Source organism: Topomyia yanbarensis, chromosome 3, assembly GCF_030247195.1.
Source record: "Topomyia yanbarensis strain Yona2022 chromosome 3, ASM3024719v1, whole genome shotgun sequence".
NCBI classification, from domain to species: Eukaryota; Metazoa; Arthropoda; class Insecta; order Diptera; family Culicidae; genus Topomyia; species Topomyia yanbarensis.
Window position 1 is genome coordinate 141,298,095 of NC_080672.1, and position 22,662 is coordinate 141,320,756.

Here is a 22,662-nt window from a genome sequence, read left to right on the forward strand (position 1 = left end):
CCCCTAAAGATCCCTATTATTAGAGATGTGAATAGATGCAATTACACTACTAACGTTTCCTTTGGAGAGTTTTTGACATCTGTCAGTCGGTCCAATTAATGAATCAAATTCGTTAGTTGGATAGAGGTGTGGTCCAACCAGCGAATCACGACCGTAGTGACAAAATGATAAAAATTGTTTTATGTGGCTAAAAATACGCAAAATATTTTAATTACCGCCAATATGTACTTTAAATACTTTAAGTACTTCCTCATCGACATAAATTACACTAAGTACCTTATTAAGTACAACAGAAGTATTTTTAAATACTTTCATTAATTATTTTAATTACATTCAAAATACGTTGGCATTTTCAATACGATGCACTCAAACCCGTTAGTGCTTGCCCCTCGTTTAAACTAGTTTTGGGTAGCTGAATCCATATTTGCTATCAGTTTTGAACTAGTTCGACTACTTTTATGTAAACCCATTTGCAGGTGTTGGTTATCAAAGGGTTGATATACACGTCAATAATACAGTCGTGATTCGCTGGTTGGGCCACAACGTTGTCCAACTAACGAATTTGATTCGTTAGTTGGACCGACTGACAGATTCAAAAACTCTCTAAAGGAGTCGTTAGTAGTGTACAGTCGGGATTCGCTGGTTGGGCCACAGCCTTGTCCAACTAACGAATTTGATTCGCTAGTTGAACCGACTGACAAATGTCAAAAACTCTCTCCAAAGGAGATGTTGGAAGTGTAAATGCATCTATACACATCTCTAAATATTGTCAGATTGATTGTCAAAGTTATCTTGACGCGAGATTTCGGAGTTCAGATGCTTTTTTGTTAGACAATGATCCAACTAGCGACAGTCCAACTAAAAAGCGGTCCAGTTAAAAATGCCCAACCAGCGAATCACGACTGTAAAAGATTCAGTGCAAAAATGACCCAACTAGCGAATCACGACTGTATAGTTTTTACTCATTACATTTGAATGTTCTGTAAGAGTGCACATTTCTGCCATTTATAACAATGACGTCTCGATTCCAGTTGTCATCGTGTATTATGACAAGTAAGACGTCAACTTCGCGCTCACTCTCTCGTCGTGTTCAAAAACTCTGCAAGATTCGCAGAAAATTTCAGTCATTCACGACATCAAGTGCTAGTGGTGAAGAAGTGTGTTGTTCAGTGTGGTACAAGTACCCGAAAAAGTTGCTAGCAAAATGGCGTCAATACTGCGAAAATCCAGCCTGGTTTTGGCCGATCTGGCGGCCAAGTCATCCCCGAGGGTAAGTTCTTCGGTCTGCAAGGTCACTCGTGGTAGCAACAAATACTTCTGCGAAGATTGGTTTGACTTTGAAAAAGAACGTTCCGCCAGCCTTTATGTAACCTTTCACACATCACTGCGCTCTCAGCTGCTGCTTTGTATCTTTTTATCTCTCAGGATCACTCTCAGCTCTAAATTTAAATTTTGTCATGTTCTCGCCAGCGGCAAGTAACAAGTAGTGTACGTTGGAAATTCGTAAACAAAACAAACAGCTGTTTTGCTTTGGAATCCCGTACAAGATCTGGTTCAATCCTTCTATTGATAACCTTTTATGACAAATAAAAAGATAGGTTTGATGCGATTAAGGGCTCATGGAAGAACAAAACTGGTTCATGAGGGTTAGCTTACGTTAAATTCTGCAGTTTATTGTCAGGTGCTAATAATCCAGTTTCTGACGTCATGTATCACATGCTCGTTTGCTGTTACCACATTTGCCGGTGCATATTATAGAGCCTGAAACCTGTCATTGAGTCACCACTGTTTATATTACTTACTGTTCTATTATATTTTTGCCATTACAGGTTTTGGGAAGCGCCGGTCAGAGACGCCACTTGAATGTACAAGAGCACATTTCGTACACCTTTCTAAATGAGGCAGGAATTCCAACGCCAAAGTAAGTTTGTTTATGTTTTTATGGGTTCATTGATCTCTTATTTTAAAAACATGTCATCTGTGGATCCAATGAGACTTATTGTAATCGGAGGCATTTGCAAACTAATGTAGCACAAAAAATTAAAATGCGTTTTTTTCGTACGACCAATAGCAACCATGATAATCATAATAGTACCACATACATAGGAATTCCATAGCAATTAAATCTTACATATATTACGGTACACTGTCGAAATACACTTTGAGTAAAAATTTAAGACGCAGTGTTACCCATCGAAAACCAGACGAAGCAGTATTTTCTGCACAATCTTAGATTTTCAAAATTTATTTCCATATTAAATTTGCAAAAGGGCGAATAAGATTTGTTAACAAACTTTGATTTTGATGGTTTCTCTTAATTTACTATAATTTCGAAGCAGAAAACAATTGAAATTACTTCTACAAAGGGTAAAAATTTACATTTACGCATATTTTTCATGAAATTCCACTCTGCAGCAGACTAAGGAGCGAAAAAAGTTTGTTTACAAAAAACACTTTCGCCCTTTTGACGGATTAATATTGATTTGTTGCAACTTCAAATTAACTGTCGTATCTTATCCTTGTACCAAGTCAAAGATTGCCCATGTCTGGATTACCCTTTCATCCTAATCTCACCCGCGATGACCCGACAGGAATAGTATTTATATGAACACGACGCAACCAAGCAATTTTAACCAGCTGCAATCGCATTCGTCATAAACCTCCATTCAAGGCATGGAGAATGTTTTATCAGTGATACCGTTGCGCGTCGGTCAATGACAACAGAGCGCCATGCTAGGTTCGCTCTGTAATCAAGCAGCAGCCGGGTGAACTTTGATCACGCGACGGATTTTGGACGCGTACTAGCTAGCTTTGCTGGTCGATAATTGAGATTGCTGCGCTTGTGTGGATTTTCCGGCTTGCGAGGTGGACTCTGCGTGTTCCTAATAGATGTTTACTGATGAAATGTGTTTTTAGAACCAGCAGCACGCAAAGGCGTGATTTTTTTTTGTGAGAAATTGTTTTACGTATCAAATATTTGCTTTAGCGAACAAACAAATCGTGATACAACAGCACAAGAACATCTGAATATAATAGCACAAGAACATCAGGAATCAGAACATATTGGCTCAGATGGTACGTTCCTCATGTTACTCGGAAATTTGTGCCCTGCCGTACAATGTTTTTCCACCATTATTCCTGATGGAAAAGGGATATGGGAAGTGGTGGGTTTAGGAAAAGAGATAGTAACGGCAAAAAACATAAAGTTAATAGAAGTATATCATTCGCGAAGTTATGAAACACTTCTTATTAACAAAAAACGAACTATCAACACCCCCGAGAGGGTATTACAGGCCAGATTCGATTATCCATAGTGCACAGAAAAATTTCACTTCGGATAATAGAATCAATTTTTTTTTCTTGTGCAGTACATTTGTTATACATTCGAAAAATACCATTTATGGTACATTACTCAATGTTTGGCTTATGGATCTTATTTTTGGTCAACCGTTTCACGGCGGAATTTTGCCCAAAATCTGCTGTAAATCATTCTCGCGAAAACGGTAAAGTGTACGACAATAATTTGTTCTAAAATGTTTCAGGATGACCCACAACCTTCGTTTTGGTGGTAGAGTTGCAGTGATTAATCCCCTTATAAGTGAGATATTGCAACATTTTTTTTGAACATGTGAAAAACAAAGTACCTTCTCTAATCTTCCGACTATCACATCATATGATTTGGTACTCTTAGTATGTATAACAAACATAACGATGTGACACAAGGTGCTAAAAGCGCAATAAAATCCTGTCAATCCTATTTTGCATTGGATTGTCTGCTCTAAAGATATCGCCAAGGGGCCGTTCGTAAAGATGTCGAATATTAACAGTTAAGGTGGAGCGTAATGCAACATGATTTGGCGAAATAAAAACTGAAAATGAATTTGAGACGTATTAGTTGAGCGAGAGTAATAAAACTGACAAGTTACAATGTGCTTGAAAGGAAAAGGTATTTTAGATTATTTCCTTTTTTGCCTTTCTCATATAAAGAAACGCTATGCAATCACTGTAAAAATCGACTTTTTAACCGAGGCCCGGAGGGCCGAGTGTCCTACACCATTCGATTCAGTTCGTCGAGATTGGCAAATGTCTGTGTGTGTATGTATGTGTATGTGTGTGTGTCATTTAAACTCACACAATTTTCTCAGAGATGGCTGAACCGATTTTCGCACTTAGTTTCATCTGAAAGGTATAACGCTCCCATAAGCTGCTATTGAATTTTTAGTTGATCCGACTTCCGGTTCCGGAGTTACGGGTTGAAGAGTGCGGTCGCACGGCAAATTTCCATATAAACTGGTACCACCATGATGTTAAAATGATGTAAAACATATTAAAATTGATGTAACATTACTCTAGTTTGCGGGTCTTGATCACTAATGATCAATTAAAGCAGCTTTGACCACATTGGCCACCTATGACGGTTCATGACGGGGAACCCGCCAAGTTCCTAAGCTAATATCACACCCATTCCCCAACGAATTCTCTACCGATTTTTACAAACTTGATTTCAAATGAAAGATACAGTAATACCACTGACTGCCGCTGAATTTCATTCGGTTTTGACTCTTGCTTCCGGAGTTACAGGGGTGTTAGTAAGGATACACTGGAATTTCCCATATAAATCGGTACAATCGTAATCAGTGGTGCAAATTTTCATTTTCAAATGCAAACTTTCAGTTCAATCAAACCCAACCATGATTCAAATTCAAAGCCTCCCTCAATCATTCACTTTCAATTTGGCGGGATTTTCATAACTGAATCGTACGTCTTCATTTCAAATTGATGTTTTTTCATTCACCACCCAAAGCTGTCATCTGCTCTGTAGAGGCCAGTTTAGGTTAAATGTCAACATGTTTTGCGTTTTCAAGCTTACATGGACAGTAAGAACTATGTTCAGAGTAGTTCTGTTGGACAAACCTAGTCAATACCCCAGTAAAAAGATATTCACAGGGTCAATGAAATTGAAAATGAATGGAAAATGATTGAGCAGGTCGCCTGTTTGAATGAATAATGGAAACGAACAACTGCGAGTTGAACATAGTAGGGCATGATTTGAGATTTTTTCCTACTTCAATTTCAAAACAAACTGTTGAAAATTTGCAGCTCTGATCGTAATACCTCGGAGGCTAAAAACTATTGAAATGGTCACCAAATTACTTCTAATCGCAGATCTAGATCACTGATTGCCAATAAAACATTCTTTGAATATATTGTGCACTATCGACGATTTCGGAAGTCCGGAATTCCGGGCATATTCCACAATTAGTCTCATCGGTTCTTCGGTGATGACTGAACCGATTTTCTCAAACCAAGTCTCAAATGGAAGGCAAAATATGCAGTTGAGTATTGCGTCGCCACCCCTCCCCCGCCTTGCCCTTACACCTCCCTCCTTCATCACTCCCCTCCCCTTGGACCACCATTACGCCCGCATTTCCTTCATCCACCCCGTATACCAAAATAAGATGAAGGATTTCTGACGCATCCTCCTCTCCCACTCTACTAACCCCCCATTTCCTCCACTTTCAAACCCATTCCACCAACATTTCAAAATATAATCAAATAAAGATAACATTGAATTCATGCTGATTAAGCTAATTAAATATTATTCTTTTGCCTTTCTCATATAGAAAGGTTATGCAATTGCTCCAAAAACCGACTTTCTAACCGAGGCCCGGAGGACCGAGTCTCATATAACATTCGACTCAGTTCGCCGAGATTGCAAAATATCTGTGTGTATTTATGTATGTATGTATGTGTATATGTGCGGATTTGTTAACAAAATGTCCACATCGGTTTCTCGGAGATGGCTGAACCGATTTTTACAAACTAAGATTCAAATGAAAGGTATAATATACCCATAGGTTGCTATTGAATTTCATTTTCAACAGACATCTTGTTCCGGATTTCGAGTTGAAGAGTATGGTTACAAAACAAAATTTGTTGATTTGTTCACATCGGTTTCTCGGAATTTTCTGAACCTATTTGGCAAACTTGATTTTAAATGAAAGGTCCATCAGCTGCTGTTGAATTTTGTGTGGATCCGAGTTCTGGTTCCTGAATTACAGGGTGATACGCACGATCACGCAGCAAATCCCGATTCTAACGAATTCTGCGATGAATGTAAAAAGGTGATTTTTTTTCCAAAATGTAAACACAACTGTTGAATTTGTAGATCTAGGTCACCAACAGTCATTCAAAGTCTCTTTGGCCACACTGGCCACCATCGACGGATCCGGAAGCATCCAAATTCAGAATAACCGTTATAATGGTTTCTCGAAAATGGCCAGACCGATTTGATCAACTTAGTCTCAAATGAAAGGTGTTGCGTCCCCGGAAACTGATATTAAATTCCATCTCCATCCGACTTCCAGCTCCGGAGTTACGGGTTGTGGAGTGCGATCACATAGAAAACTCCGATTCAAACCGATACCGCGATGAATGCAAAAAGGTGCTCTTATATATACTTACCAAGTGTAATAAGAATGAAAGACATTTCCATTATGTTATATTGTACGAACCAGGTATTAAATCATAGTTTGGAGAAATGAGAAAGGCACAATTGCACCTCTAGGTGGATTAAAACAGGTTTTTCTGCTAGACATTGTTTATCAATGGCTCCCAAACAAACAATATTCCATAACGAATATCATGTAACATCAATGTCAGAGCAGTGGGATCAAGGCCAAGTTCCCTCCGGTTCGTGCTAAACTGGGGAGCAACATCTATTTAGGCACCGAGAACAGACGCCCAGCGTAAACGTAAGCTGAGGAAAACTTTACGGTGCATCCAATGAAAATTTTAATAATTCTACCGTTGTGAGTTTTACTAAATTGACAGTGGGCTACACAATTGATGCCCAAGTGACTATCACAATCATACTGGATTATGCCAATATGATGACCGTAGTGGTCTATCGGAGGTTAGTTCAAATAGCAAAAAAAGTATTTTAAATTTTTTGTTCGACGCCTGGGTGTCTGTTCTCAGTGATTTAGCTGTACCATATCAATCTTTCTAACTGAATCGAATAAGCAGATAGTATAAATGATGAGCTCTAGAAGCGTAGATCCGCAATCTCACGGACCATACGCTGGAAGGGCAGCTTGCGAATTTCACGCAGGGCGACAGTTCTTGGTCGGTAAAGATAAAGCTTCTTGACGCCACGCTTGGCTGGGGTACTTTTACGGACGGTGATTTTGTAAAAACAGTAGCTATGATTTGATTGGCGGTCCGATGCAGTTTCTCGGTGGGCGACACACCTAGCACGCATGTGTGTTCTGCTCTGTGTGCTCTTGCACACGTCTGTCTTTGAGAAAAGCTGTGACAATCATATTTATAGGTTCTTACATTTATGTTAATTCGCATTAAAAGTGGATTTTTGAACTGTTTAAACGAGCTTTACATGGCAAACAAAGTATCAGTAGCAAGCGTTGAACGTTTTTCTTTCGATTAATGAAACAAGATCAGCAATTTGTTATGTAGCAGAAAAGTTGTTAAGGTTCAAAGTGCACGTAACGTAGAAAATATTGAAATGACAGCTAGTATAGTAAAGACGTAGTATAATTACTATTTATGAATTATTTCACTAAGCCAAAATATACCACAATAGATCAAATAACTGGTCGCAGTGACTAATGTACCCAACAAAGGAAGCCAAAGTAACACGAGAAACTATTTTGGTTCACGTGGTTTACGAAATTTAGTTATTAACTCAAATCAGCGATAATGACATTTATAAACAGACTATTATTATATACCTTAAAACTTCTTAAAACAAAAAGTTCAGAGATTGTAGCAGGCAGTAAATTATGTTACCTTTTTGCGCAGATTCGGTGTCGCTTCGACCGCCCAAGAAGCCAACAAAATAGCCAAGGACTTGAACACGAAAAACTTAGTACTCAAGGCCCAGGTACTAGCCGGCGGTCGTGGAAAGGGTACCTTCAAAAATGGACTCAAAGGAGGAGTGCGAGTCGTTTTTTCGTAAGTTGATTCAGAAGAAATTCAATGTAACCGTATATTAAATGCACTCACCCGAATTTTCAACTTTCCAGGCCACAAGAAGCCAGTGACATTTCCGGCAAAATGCTCAACCAACTGTTGGTTACCAAACAAACCGGTGCCGCTGGTCGTATTTGCAATTCGGTGATGGTAGCAGAGCGAAAGTTCCCCCGACGCGAGTTCTATTTCGCTGTAATGATGGAGCGTGCGTTCAATGTATGTATTGAACGGGAGATTCGGTTATGACTAGATCATTAAATAAACATTTTCTTGACAGGGCCCGGTTCTAATCGCCTCTTCTCAGGGTGGTGTTAACATTGAAGAAGTAGCTGCGGAGAACCCGGATGCTATTGTCTACGAACCCATCGATATTAACACTGGACTGCAAAAAGCGCAAGCGTTGGCTGTCAGATACAACTGCATACATTGTAGTTGAAAGCAATTAACTATCGATTATCTCCTTTTAGATCGCTAAAAAAGTGGGACTCGCGGATAATGCCGAAGAAACTGCGAAAATGCTTCTGAACATGTACGATCTGTTTGTCAAGAAGGACGCTCTTTTAATTGAAATCAATCCTTATGCCGAAGATGCCGGTGAAACCTGTAAGTGATTATGCTATCTTAATTTTAGATCAATCCCTATAGTTACTATCATGCAACAAGCACAGTGTGTGTAACTACTCTAGCTGAATGTAATTTCTCAATTGGCAGCGATATTTTTTCACAAAATTAAAAGTTTTCTCTTCTCCTTTCCATGCACCTACATTCTAAAAACATCGAACATTAAAAAATCGCATTGTACACGTAACGTAACTATCATATGTCCGATCGTGTTTGTATACTGTTCCCGTGCCGCACATCTCATATTTCTTATGTGCGTGTATGTCTATTAATTTACACAAAATCATGCAACCCCAATTGGTTAAATTGCCTCGAATATGTTTGGGTTTGTCGAAATCTTATGAAATTGGCATTACAAATTGTCAACGGCACAAAAATTACAGGCGCGGATTGTAAGTATTTTGCTCATCAATACATATAAAATATAAATTGTTTTGCTTGTCTATCATTGCATGCCATTTTTGTATTTGATTGTTATCATTGCATGTTGTGTTTAGATTTGGATTATTAAAAATTTATTTAAAACTGTTGAGATAAGGATTCCATGGTCAGATTGATATTATTGGGCCCTATTCTCACAGTCACTTCACCTAGTGATTAGCAGGAAATTTTCTTCTAGTCACCAAGAGAGGTGACTGTGAGAATAGGGCCCATTATTGGGCTTTGATGAAACCAGAAAACAATCCCACTAACTTATGACATATCGCTGTTCTGCCCGTGACCAGTATATCAATCTGATTTGCATTTCCATGAATCTCAGAAAACGAGTGATAAAAATTGCTATACATTTTTGCTATTTTTAATATGAATTTTCGCAACTGTCGCGTCACGCTACTTAAAAAACATAATTGTTTTAGTCTTATCCCAGTTCACATGTGATTAGAGTTATTTAAAAAAGGTTTTTTTTTTGGGTAATTTAAGCTTTTTCTTTCATTAAAATTCTATCCGGAACCACTCGCACAAGGGACTATTCATAAATTACGTAAGGCAAAAATTGCCTAAAATTAACTCCACTCATTAACTTCCCTCCCCTTTATTTTTTCGAGCAAAAAAGCGAAAAAAAAGTTCGGTTCGAAATTAACATCATAAATGTTAGTATTGATTAGCAGACTTCCACTTAACACATCCAAAAATAGCCGCTTTGAGATTTTTTCCACTTTATATGCTCACTGTTGGTAATTTACAAACACAATTTTTTAAAAGGGCATTCTCGCTCCGTTATTCCACTCCAAAGAGGAAAACTTCTTCGAGAAACAGCAGATCAGAACATATGACGTTCTTCTGTCATGACAACATTTATCACTCTTTGGAAATTTTTTATTTCGTAGATTTTCGAAGATCTAAGAATAAAAAAAAATTCTTCCAGAGATTTTTTCATCAAAAAAATGCTAAAAGCCATTTTTTCGCGTATCCATGCAGCGCCATCTACATCGGTAATAGAATAGAAGTGTCTTTGGTACATATACTAGATGAAAACAAACAACTTTGACGCTGACAGTTTTTTGATAGAACGTCTCTTTGAAAAGATAGAACTCCCTCCCCTACGTTGACGGTATTGCAAACATCATCAAACAGCATCTGGCAGACAACTGATTTAAGATGGTTATTACATTACGCCTCGATAGTGATGCATCGAGGAGACCGAGAGGGCTTATGAGCCTTTTTTATGCTTTGTGTTTTTTCACACTCCGCACCAGCCCAAACTAACATTCAGCCAACAGCCTGTGCACATCGGCGAGGCCGACTGGCAGATCGCCGTGGATGGGCCTATTCTGTGCACTGTGTTAGCAGACATTGTTCAACAGCCTAATGGTAGTGTTTGTGGGCACAGCTCGCAGTAGGGGTCATTGCGTGTCGATTGTTGGTAAACTTCCTCATCGTGCACAGACCAATAAAATAAATTAAATAAAGAAATGTAGAAACCTATTAGTTAGTTTTTAGTACTAGTGTACAATGGTTGTGTGTTCGTCTGAGAATTTGTGTTTAATTTGTGCATTCGATTCTATTTATTCGGGAAGATAGGATTGGATAAATTAAGGTAATACCTTCAGTTTGACCAATCGAACCATGACGCTCATACTCACTAGACAAAACGGGGGGAAACTGACTCTTCTAGCATCTACATCATACACTAATAACAAAGCACCAGACTCACATTCCGCGCGCAATCGTTCAAGAATACATGCGAATATACGAATGGCCACACGATTATAACATTGAATTTATGCACGCAAAATTACACACACTAGCGCATGCGACAAATACGTTAACATACAAACGCTCGAGCCCTTCGCGATCACACTATTACGCAATTAGTGAGCATCTACGCCAACAGACAGATATGCACCCCTGAACTCGAACGCTAAGACTCACACCTTCCACGCACACGTCACCACAGGACTCATAATTATACTTTACATACAATGTCATACGCAATAATTACAGGTTTTCGTCTGGCAACCGGGGGAGGTACTTCTTAAACGCAGAACTTATCATTTCAATGATGGTCTTAGATCTGCGTTGCCTGTGTTCAAGGCACTATGGCTTCGTCCGTCAGGTCAAGGAAACCCGCTAGCCACCACCCTCAGCCCTAGTTGCCCATAAAGGGATAAAAAAACGTCTTTCAAAAGATAGAACTGATCTAGATCAGGTTCTACTTATTTAGTTCAAAGCCACAGTAGTCAAAATAATGCTCATTTCCATCCAAGATACTTTGCTGAAGACACCAATCCTCCACAATACATATCCAGGGCGCTAGAGGTTTTGAGCGTCGAAAGTGGCATTCTGTCCCACTATGCACCGTATACTTGCGCATATATCAGTGGTGCCATAATCACATATGCGACCAGAGGCTTAACTAAAATATAAATATTTAAAATTACCGTTGAGGCGAATTAAGAGTTGTTTTCGGGTGTTATATCTGCTAATCTGTAAAACTACATTGGAACATTTTGGTTTTCATCGGGTCCGCAATTAATCTACTATAAAACGCCAGTATTAATTGCATAAACACAGAAAACTGTGTGCCTTCCTAATATTCGTGGGAATCGGGAACGTCACGATATTTTCGATTCCTTCCATCCATTCTTGCTCAGAATGTATCTCTGATATTGGATTTCATAACGACAGAACTTAGATTTTTTCCCGAAATATCTTCAGGATAGCCTTGCGACTTTCTTCAGCATTACGAAATTATAGATCGTCGAGATCTGGGGAATGGAGTATCCATCGTTGGGTCCTGCATAGGGTTGTGGTATCAATAATACCGGTACCCAAAATCTCAGTAATACCAACCCATTCTTGGTACCGTAACACCGGTACTGAACAAAAGCCAGTACCGGTATTTTCGATGGTGTTCCCCATATGACGTAATTTACGTTTGTTGGCATAATGCTTATTGAGAGGTAGGGACATTTGGCATAATGTACATTTGGCATACCTATTGTGGGGTTAAGGGACATTTACCGTAATGGACGTTTGGCGTAATGGACATTTGGCATAATTCTTATTCAAGAGTGAATTAAAAATTATCATAATCAACTTTTGTCATATATACGATGTTTTATTTCGTAATTTGGAATCAATTCAAAAAAATATTTTTCATGTGTGAATCATGCTATCTATAAGTATTTAGATAGATCACCACAAAAAACGACTAAAGATAGGCACATTCGCACATATTATTCTTAATGGATGGAAAGGGTCCTTTGGATTACGTGGTGTAAATTCAGCAAGTAAGACTTCCGTTATTCGATAACTTAAATAAAGAGTAACAAGTATAGTATTACAGCAGACTACAAATGTATTATAGTGTTATTTGCAAACAAGGCTGTATCACTATGCTAATATTTATTTATTATTATGCACAGAATAGTGATATATGTATGGGGCATTCCACGCAAAATTTACCACCCCAAATTTCTTCTACAATTTTTTTTGTTTGGCTGTCCAAAAGAATTGACACGTATTTTTTATTTCTATATAGGAGTAGGCGGGAAGTCTCCAGATATTTCGTCTTCAATTTACAAAAAATTGATTTTTTTTTTTTCAAAAAATGCTTTTAATCAATCACCAATACTGTAATAAATGAAGAAGATGTTAAAAATTGTCGCAAACATGCAATGTGTGCCTTTTATCAGTTTTCGAATGAAGTATACTAAAAATAATCACACTGCTAATTTAATGTAAAATATTGAAAAGTTATAAACATTGACATGATTTTTTTTAATTTTTTGGACGAAGTAGTCAAAACATTTTTCTTAACGCCATTAACATTTTGGAGTGGACATTTGAGTATTTCCGGCGATATGAATTTGTCAATCAAACCCTGCGCGCGGAACTTACTTCGCGCACACACGGGTTTGAGATTCTACACGTCAACGCGTGCGATGCGCATAGAGGAACCTTTCGTGCGCGCAATATGTATACTATTCTGTGCATATTAATAAATAAATATTATACTTAAAGCATAGTGATTAACCCTTCTTTACAAATAATACAATTATAGTTGTGTATTCTACTGTAGTACTGTACATGTTACTCTTTATTCAAGTTATCGAATTACGGAAATTTTACTTGCTAAATTTACATCACGTAATCTAAAGGACCGTTTTAACCAATTAAAAATTATTCAAATGTGCCTATCTGTAGTCATTTTTTCTTTTTTTTTCATTCAATTCATTTATGTAATAAGGCAGGTTTGCGTTAGCTTAAAGGTGCCATTTTTTCTTTGTTTTACATTTTGAATTTCTTAAAACTAGGGGGTTACACATTTCAATATTATTTTGTTTTTATATAATGAAGCTAAAAAAATTTTACAGCTAACTTATACATATACAAGAGGGGATAACATAACATTCGTAAGATTGAGAGGGCGGGTCATTTGGTGTGTTCTTTGTATAGTAATGCACTTTAGGAGTTTTAGAATCGAAATTGTTGGAGCAATTAGTGATTAACTAAGCGGAACATGTTACAAGCATATTAACTAGAAATAATTAGAGGGAGTGGTTCAATTTTATTAAGATTAGGGGGCATTAATTAGGGCTATTTTTAAGTAGTGGTACTGTTGGGAATTTCTTAACGAGAATAACTATCATTAATTAAATAAAACTAGAAGATAGGGGATCACATAAGTTTTTAGAATATATTCAAGGGGAAGGAGGGGGTTGAAGTCCTACATCTGTGTATCAGAGACAGGGGAGAGAAGGTAGACAAGGTTGACAGGGAGGGGACATAAACTTTCAGTTTCCGGCATCGGGAAACAACGGTAAGGATTACAGATTCGGACGGATGCGTCATGTATTGGGACGCCGGGCGATCCTCCTCGAGTCGCTAGGGGAGTCATTCTTTCTTGACGATCCAACTAGCTACTTATAGATTGCGTGGTTCATACAACATGAAAAAAAATTCCGCTGATTTCATGTAAATGTAACGAAATAAAATATATGTCGAAAGTTGATTATGATAAATTTGGATTCCCTCTATAATAAGTATTATGGCAAATGTCAATTATAACTCCATTGGTATTATGTCAAATGTCCATTATGTCAAACGTCCATTATGCCAAATGTCCATTATGCCAAACCCGTTATGCCAAACGTTCATTATGCCATATGGGGTACACCCCTCTAGAACTTCTTGTCTGCGCGTCTAGTTATCTCCTTGCGATTGTCCTCCTTGATTGCATCTCCACTTACAGCACACTTGCAGGCAAATGAAGAGATCGTTTCAGGAGTATCGTATCGGTTTGCCAACCCAGGTAATCAATAAGCATTAGTGTATGCAGTAAAATAGCGTATAATTTGTATTTCAGATACTTCTTGCAGTATATTAGCATTCTGTATGGATAACTGTTGTTAATCAGTATTCATAAAACTGTTTAAAATTTCTTGCTCGTAAGCAGCATTCTGAATGCACAACAGCCGTAAAAAGCATTTGCATATTTGGCCAAAAGCGACTTCTAAATAGCATTTAAGTTTACTTAAATGCGTATCAGGTAGCCATTAAGACGCATTTTGCTTGATTATTGGTTACCTGGGAAGTGTTTGAGAATGTCCGGGTATTTAGGGTCGGTCAGATCGACTATCTTTTGTGCCCAGAGCGCTCGTGTTTCCTTGTCGATTTTCTGCAAAGGAGTTGCAGAACGAAGGGTCGTGTGAATCAAACTGCATTGTGCTGTCGAATTATGTCGTCAGATGTTGAAACCAGTGTCCGCAGATTGCTTCATTTAGCGTTTGAGGTGAATAGTTGATCCAGGAATTCCTTTACGAGTGCAAATACTGTGTACTTTTTTTGATCACACCGCACGATCAGTTTACTGCCGTTATACGCATAATTGTCCCATTATATAGGGAATATCATAGAAATAATATGGAACAAATATGCGTATAATGGCAATTTATCCCGTATTCGTTGGTAGCTCAACGCTTAACAGATAGCCATTTCGCTACTTCAACAAAGTTTCATAAAATCATTTCGTCTACAAACTTTCCATACATGACCATCAATTTTGGCAACAAAGTGCAAAGTTATTTTTTTTATCTGCGTATATACCCCCTTAAATCAAAATTTTTCAACATTATATAAAACTACTTAAAAAATAAAGAAACCTTTCCGAAGACATCAAAGTGCCATAGCCAATAGTTTCGTCGCAAATATCAATGTCCGGCTTTTTTTTTTTGATTCCGTCCCACTGTGGGGCGTAGACATTTCTACGTTCATTATTTTTTAAAAAAAATGATCGATTACTGTATTTTACACAGCAAAACTTTGTATAATGGAGAACTTATTGGTAAAAAAGTTAGAGCTACCGCATTTCAGAAAATTTTTGCTATCAGCATTTTGATTGAAAATGGCGTTTAGAATCATTCAGTAAGGAAATTTTATTTTTGACTGCAAATAGTATGAATTATAAAAATATGTGAAAAGTTGTTGTTAGGGAAACATTTTTATTGAAAGTTTCTCCTTGAACCAAATACACTGAAAAAGTTTCTACGTCTTTAAAACGATAAACATTAGATTTTTGACATTTTATGGCGAGGAAACGCGAATAACTTCTAAAAAGAGCGTAGTCACACGAATTAACTGTTTTTGTTAGAACAATATTTCAAATATTTCGAAAACTATCGCATTTTGGAAGATTTTTGTTGAATGCATTTTGATTTAAAACGATACTTAGAACTATATTCTGTAATAAAATTACAATTTGGTATGTCAATTAGTATGAAATTTAAAAACATGTATGAAATTATTGTTAGAAAAAAAAATTTGCCGATAAGTTCTCCAGCATACAACCACATTTAAAATATTTCTTTTCTCATTAGGTTTTTGTTGACAAAATATAAAAAATTAGAAAAAATGGGATTTTTTGCAATTTAACACACTAATTTTTATTTTTGTGAAAAATGGCATAACATTTTTTTCATCGTATTTTTTTTTTCGTACAGAAACATTCGTTCTGTTACTCATTCTCAGAATGTTTTGCTGTATAAAATATAGTAATCGATCGAAAAAATTTTGAGATTGGTGCACATAGAAATGTCTACGCCCTTTTGAAAAATTGCTCTTGAGTCAAAATAATTTTACTGATTGTGGAACATGTTTAGTATTCTATGTAGGTGAAACTTGTAAAGTTTCATAGTCACGATTTTAAAGATTTTCGGACGGATCTTCGTGGAATACATCAGCTTTTAAGCGGCCCTTACACGTCCAATATTTTTGTCAATACTAGAGAGTATTGGAAAAAGTATTGTACGTGTAATAAAAAATTGTAGTTGTAATGACGATGTGGATTTCAAATGGGATTGAAATATTGGAACAATATTGTCAATATTGTGTATCGACAAAAATATTGAACTGTAAGGGCCGCTTTACGGTCTCCCACGAACACCGTGATAGTAAGCGGGGGGAGCCGAACGTTTAGAAATGGATCAGCTTGTTCTTGCGTTGATGCGGCGTTTAAGGCTTTTAAAATTGAGTGAGGATTTGCGAATAAAATTTAAGGGCTTTATTTTCTGGCACAGCGTAACATACCATCTGTTCTGCTGCTTGCCTCGTGTGGCACCTGTTCTATTTGCTGTCTTACAGTTCAGCTGCAATACTACGGTCATATCGCGCCTCATGCATATTTCTGAATCTAAATGCTCTAATAAAGATACCTATGCGAAATATTTTCATATTTTTTGTTATAACGACTAACATGCTATGAATTATATATTCGTGCTTCTTTTTGAAACCATTCTTATTTCTCTGGGGACAAATTCTAAGCTTTAACTCAAATATTCAATGGTTTTCTAATGGTTCTAATATTCAATGGTTTTCTAAGTTTGTTTGGCATAATTTTCATTTAACATAATCGCAAATAACTAATTTATACTTTAATTTGGTGTTTTGTTTGGTAAAATGATCTTTTGACGTAATAGTCACTGGGCATTATTTTAAATAAGGATTGGATTTTCCATTAATGTGGAAAATTCGTTGGTTAGATTACTAAACAGTGTTGGCTATTCGAGTTGTTGCTAAGTTAGAAGATTATTATTTCCTGGAATCGCACAGCTTGATGGGTGTTTTTTAAATACCTGAACTATCATTCGTCTTCGGACAAATCAGCACTTTGCAATTGTGGTTTGCCCGATTTACTCAAACATAAGGCTGTAACTTAGTTTGTCACACTACTACCCAAACCAAAGCGAAGTAGCGGGAATCCAGCAAAATTTCCCATTTCTACCACATGTCATGTTTTTCACCTCCTGTATCAGTGGATGTTTAGATCTGCCTGATTCTAGGGCCAAAAGGCAGCTCGCCGAGTCCGTAAAAATTAGTAAATTATTTATATTTGGCACGAAGAGTGCCATCCGGGTGCATACACTTCGGCAGAGAAAACGCTGTACTGCTTTGGAAGACTGCGCGATTGTGCCAATGCAGCTGCGTAGAGACTGGCACCCACTGTATCGTCGCTTTTGCAGCCATCCGTGTAGAATACGGACGTTTGCCGAAATCGGCTGGTTAGCATATTTTGGATGACGGGTCGAACTTTTTCTGGAGGGTCGCTGCTTTCACGACTTTCTTCACATCCCATACAACAGACGGTTTTGATATGTGCCATGGTCGATGCCCTTGCCTGACAATTTGTGCTACCGTGCTCAGTGGTACCTTCTTTCAAAATTTCGGAAGAAAAGCCGTGTAAGCTTTGGAACATTTGTATTTTCTGTTGTACTGAATGGAATTAATCAATTTCTTCACCATTTTGTCGAAAATATGTAAAGCAATTATTATTATATTAAATTTTGGTATGTATAAGACATGCGTTAATAGCGAAAAAACAATGTGTTGAAACATATTCCGAAACGACTCGGAAAAAGTAAAAATTTCCAGCCCATCTCGGTCAGAGCCATCAATATAGTGCATTAACCGAACATTAAAATGATGCAATAATTTCTTCTTTTCATTATGCAACAAAACAACTCTCTTCTAATCCGAGTAGTAATATATTTCATAATGTGGAGCTGAGAACAGAGCTAGAACGTCTACCAAATTATCAGTTTACATATATTCCGTGAGTCATGTTTTTTTTTTTTCTTTTTTTCAAGGTTTTTAGGAACGTTTTAAATAAAGAGAGAAAGAATGACCGGAACGGTGAAAATTCACCCTTTGTTGGACACAGTGAGAAAAGATATGTCCTCAAGCAGGAATCGAACATGCGATCTCCCAGTCTCTAGTTGGGTGCGTTAACCTGTGTAACTCCTTTGTGTTAAACCAGGGAGGATGCTTCAAAATCATTTTGAGAATTTTGTTTTGAATCCGTTGAAGCGTTTTCTTCCGGTTAGTACAGCAACTTGCCCAACTTGGTGCTGCATATAGCATAACCGGTCAAAATATTAGTTTATAAATTACCAATTTGTTCTTTAGACAGAGCCTAGAATGTGTGTTTCTAAGAGGATATAAACATATTTTTTTATTTTTCTTTATTTAATCTTTTAATCTAGAGAACATATTTTAACTATATTACGAGACAATGTTGATACTAAGTTAGTTTGATTAATGTTTGCACATCGTACCAACATAGACGCTCTCAACAACCATCGATCTGGTTACTTTTACGTTTCTGTCACAAATCGTAGACATTTCCGAATGGGTTTCGATAGGGCAAGACCTCAAAGTGGTATCGTTCAAATCAGCCCCAAACCAATCGACTAAAGAATTTTAAACAATTAGCATTCAATAGCTCATGATGGATTTTTTGCTGGGACACAATAATTTTAAAATATATGCATTTGAAATTATGTCAAATGATTATGAAGCCAAACGAAAGCCTATATCACAATAAAACTATGCCAAACGAACTTATAACAAATGATTTTATGCCAAACGACATCCAAGTTTAAATTAGTGTAAACTAGAGATGCACCGAATAGTACTATTCGGCTTTCAGCCGAATACCGAATATTTAATGTTTAATTATTCGGCGTACCGTATATTCGGCATAAATCAAAATCGGCTGGTATTCGGCCCGAACATTCGGTACATCTCTAGTGTAAACATTGCCTACGAAAATGCCACACGTGTTAGCGGGACCACTACAGCTTTTTTGCAGTATACGTCATTTGTTTTGTCAATCATTCGGTGTAGGGTTCGCCTGTTCTGATTCTGCTTTGAACCATTATAGATTCCTACCAACGTCTTTTCTAACGCACTGAATTTTGTCTCGGTTATCTTTCATACAACAAGACTTCGCCCTGGACGCCAAGATGCGCTTCGATGACAACGCCGAGTTCCGCCAGAAGGATCTATTCGCAAAACGTGATCTGTCCCAAGAGGACCAAAAAGAGGTCGAAGCATCAAAGTTTGATCTGAATTACATCGCACTGGATGGTTCTATTGGGTGTCTAGTGAATGGTGCTGGATTAGCCATGGCAACAATGGACATCATCAAACTGCACGGCGGCGACCCGGCCAACTTTCTCGATGTTGGTGGCGGTGCAAGTGTGAAGGCCGTCAAGGAGGCATTTAAAATTATCACCTCCGATCCGAAGGTACATGCCATTCTGGTTAACATTTTTGGTGGTATCATGAGATGTGACGTCATCGCGGAGGGTATTATTCAAGCTACTAAAGAACTAAATATTAAGATGCCCATCATTGTGAGATTACAGGTAAAAATTTGCGATATTTTTTTTCGATGAAATGGTTTGTAAAAGTTTATTCTTCGTTAAACAGGGCACCAACGTCAACGAAGCCAAGGAGTTGATCAAGAAGTCCAAGTTGCGCATCCTGCCGAAAGACGATTTGGACGAAGCTGCAATGTTGTCCGTCCATCTGTCACAGATTGTGCATTTGGCCCGCGAAGCTCATTTAGATGTTAGCTTTGAACTTCCTGAAAGCTATGTTCACTAAATCGTCTAAATACGTACTCAATCATCCCCTTTCATTATTTTCGATGCAAAAGTTTGAAGCAAGCAGGCAAGCTTCGTCTCGAGCCTGATGCTGATAAAAAGAAACAACTACGCCTTACATCCCAAAAAGCGCAAATGTTTCCTTATCTCAATTGTTCAAGTTATCCAAGAGCCCTTATTTATTTAAGTTCAAACTCTAATTCTCCAGAGTCATTGTTGAGTTATTTTAGTCAATTCTAGTGGAACCGAGACTTAGACAGTCACTGGTAACAAACTAAGTTAAATGTGTTGATCAACCCGGATTGAAATTCAAACAAGAGATCCTATACCAAACGCGGCCGACGGACGTTTGGTATATACATAGCGACAAACTAGTAAACGTTAACTAGGAACCTAACGAAAATAGATATGTGTTATTCACTGCACCAGCCTATTCAATGCACCAAATCAACACAAACGACTACTCTTCATATGGCTAAAAAATATGACCGTCTATATCTCTACCCCTCGTTTGTTTTACTGTCTGCTAGATGGTTATAGGTATTTGACATCGAAATTTTGAGAAAAATAACACCTTATTCTACGCTAGTATATTTTATTTTGTTCGTCGATTATCCAAACTAGGAAAAGTTTCTGTTTTTATAACATTTCCTTTAATCGCATGTTTCGAATAGAAAAGGTCGCGTAATGATTTTTAATTTTTAGAGTGTTGCTTTTGCTTCCGGTTTTCGAGTTCATCTACTTTTTTTTAATTTACTGTGGTGAGAATATAAAAAGCATATGTAAGTTGAAAATGTAAAACTAAATCATTCGCGGGCCTTAAACTCTAGCAATGCCAATATACAATGGTGCGATCGATTGGACTAACTATTGGAAGCGTGTATACCTACATGTGTTTTGAAAATTTTGTATATTTATTTAAATAAGCCAATTGTAAAGTTGTTACGGAGCGAATAACGAAAATAAAAATAAAATGAAATATGAAAGCAAATTTATTGAAATGATTTTATGGGCAAATGCGAGCGTTTCTTTGTTTATTTTCTCTTTCGCTAGTCAGCCTTAGGTGGCCAACAGAGTGGCGGCGAGAAGCTGGGCTGGGGCTGGTACTGGGATTAGGATGCGAGACAAATACTTGCAGCATATCAAACGCCAATTTTTTTTTATTTGATGATGCTGAAGGGGATCGTTGCGGCGCGTTGAATTTTACGATACTTCGTTCAACTTTTTCGAATATTATTGCTTGATGTGTCGGTATTGTGGATGTGTATGGTCGTTGATTTTTAATTAGCGTCTATCTTCATTATTTTTATGTTCACTCTAGATAATCTCATGCATTATGGGACATTGCAAGATGACGACATATGAGTAAAAATGCTCGAAAAAATGACAGTTCAGAGAGCTTGTTTTTCATAGTGTTAGAATTCGAACCGAGTTTCTTGTACTGGGTGGAATCAAAAATTTTCTAAGTCCATGTAAACAAGCTCTCTGAACTGTCAGAAGAGTGAGGTTATGCATTTTTATGCTCTATTGAGTTTCCGCACAACATCAAGCATTAATAAATCATAAAATGTTATCTTTCGACTACTTACTAAAATGATATGGAGCCGAAAAAGATGTGTATTATGAACAAATAAACATGGTTTGGCCGCTTTAATTTGGCTTTGGGCCGCTTTATTTTGGTCATATGGTTCAATGGACATAAAACAGGAACATGGTTAGTAGAGTGACAGAAAAAAAAATGACCCCCATTGGCCCACCCCTGAGTCGATTCCTAGTCCCACCAGGAGTGTCTGCTCCAAATTTGAGCCAAATCGAACAAGTCTAGCTACCGGACCAACGTGCTTGAAGTTTGTATGGGATTTTTCGACAATTTACATGGAGAAAACCCACTTGCTCACGTTTTCGCCGCTAGGTGGCACTGTATACATCAGATTATCACTAAAAGTGAAACTTAAGAAGATAATTTTATTATCTACAATTTTGTTGAAGACTGCAAAGCGATCCGACTCCAATAGGAAAAGTTATTAAACTTTTAACGAAGTGATGTCTGAGTCAGTTTTGTATGGGGCCTAGCAGTGCATGGTAGTGTATCAGTACTAGGTTCTAACAAACTAAACATTTTTATGCAATAATGGTTAGATTTAGCTGAATACTATGTTCGGAAGAATTGTAGTACATAATACGAGTTATGTTTTGGTTAGAAAATTGTAGTTCCACATCTGACCGTATAGATGGCGCCAACACTAACTTTTCAACGAAGAGAGATAGAAATTAGGTGTCTTCTACAAAGTTGTAGAACAAGAATATTGCAGTAATTCTTCCAAACATCTCGATATTCTATCTCTCTCCGTTGAAAAGTTAGTGTTGGCGCCATCTATGCGGTCACAGATTGAACTAAAATTTTCTAACCAAAACATAACTCGTATTATGTACTGCAATTCTTCCGAACATACTATTCAGATAAATCTAACCATTAATCCACAAAAATGTTTAGTTTGTTAGAACCTTGTACTGATACACTATCATGCACTGCTAGGCCCCATGCAAAACTGACTCAGACATCACTTCGTTAAAAGTTTAATAACTTTTCCTATTGGAGTCGGATTGCTTTGCAGTCTTCAACAAAGTTGTAGATAATAAAATTATCTTCTTAAGTTTC

General features: G+C 37.4%; 1 protein-coding gene across 1 annotated transcript; it reads left to right on the plus strand.

The window, feature by feature from the left end:
- The first annotated feature begins 1,080 nt into the window (after nucleotides 1–1,080).
- LOC131690568 (succinate--CoA ligase [ADP-forming] subunit beta, mitochondrial) lies at nucleotides 1,081–20,994 on the plus strand. Its single transcript, XM_058976455.1, has 8 exons — nucleotides 1,081–1,270; nucleotides 1,830–1,921; nucleotides 7,822–7,974; nucleotides 8,046–8,208; nucleotides 8,270–8,398; nucleotides 8,460–8,595; nucleotides 19,339–19,763; nucleotides 19,828–20,994. The coding sequence occupies exons 1-8, from the start codon at nucleotides 1,205–1,207 to the stop codon at nucleotides 20,002–20,004; spliced, it is 1,341 nt and encodes a 446-aa protein (XP_058832438.1). The 5' UTR covers nucleotides 1,081–1,204; the 3' UTR covers nucleotides 20,005–20,994.
- Nucleotides 20,995–22,662: the final 1,668 nt, after the last annotated feature.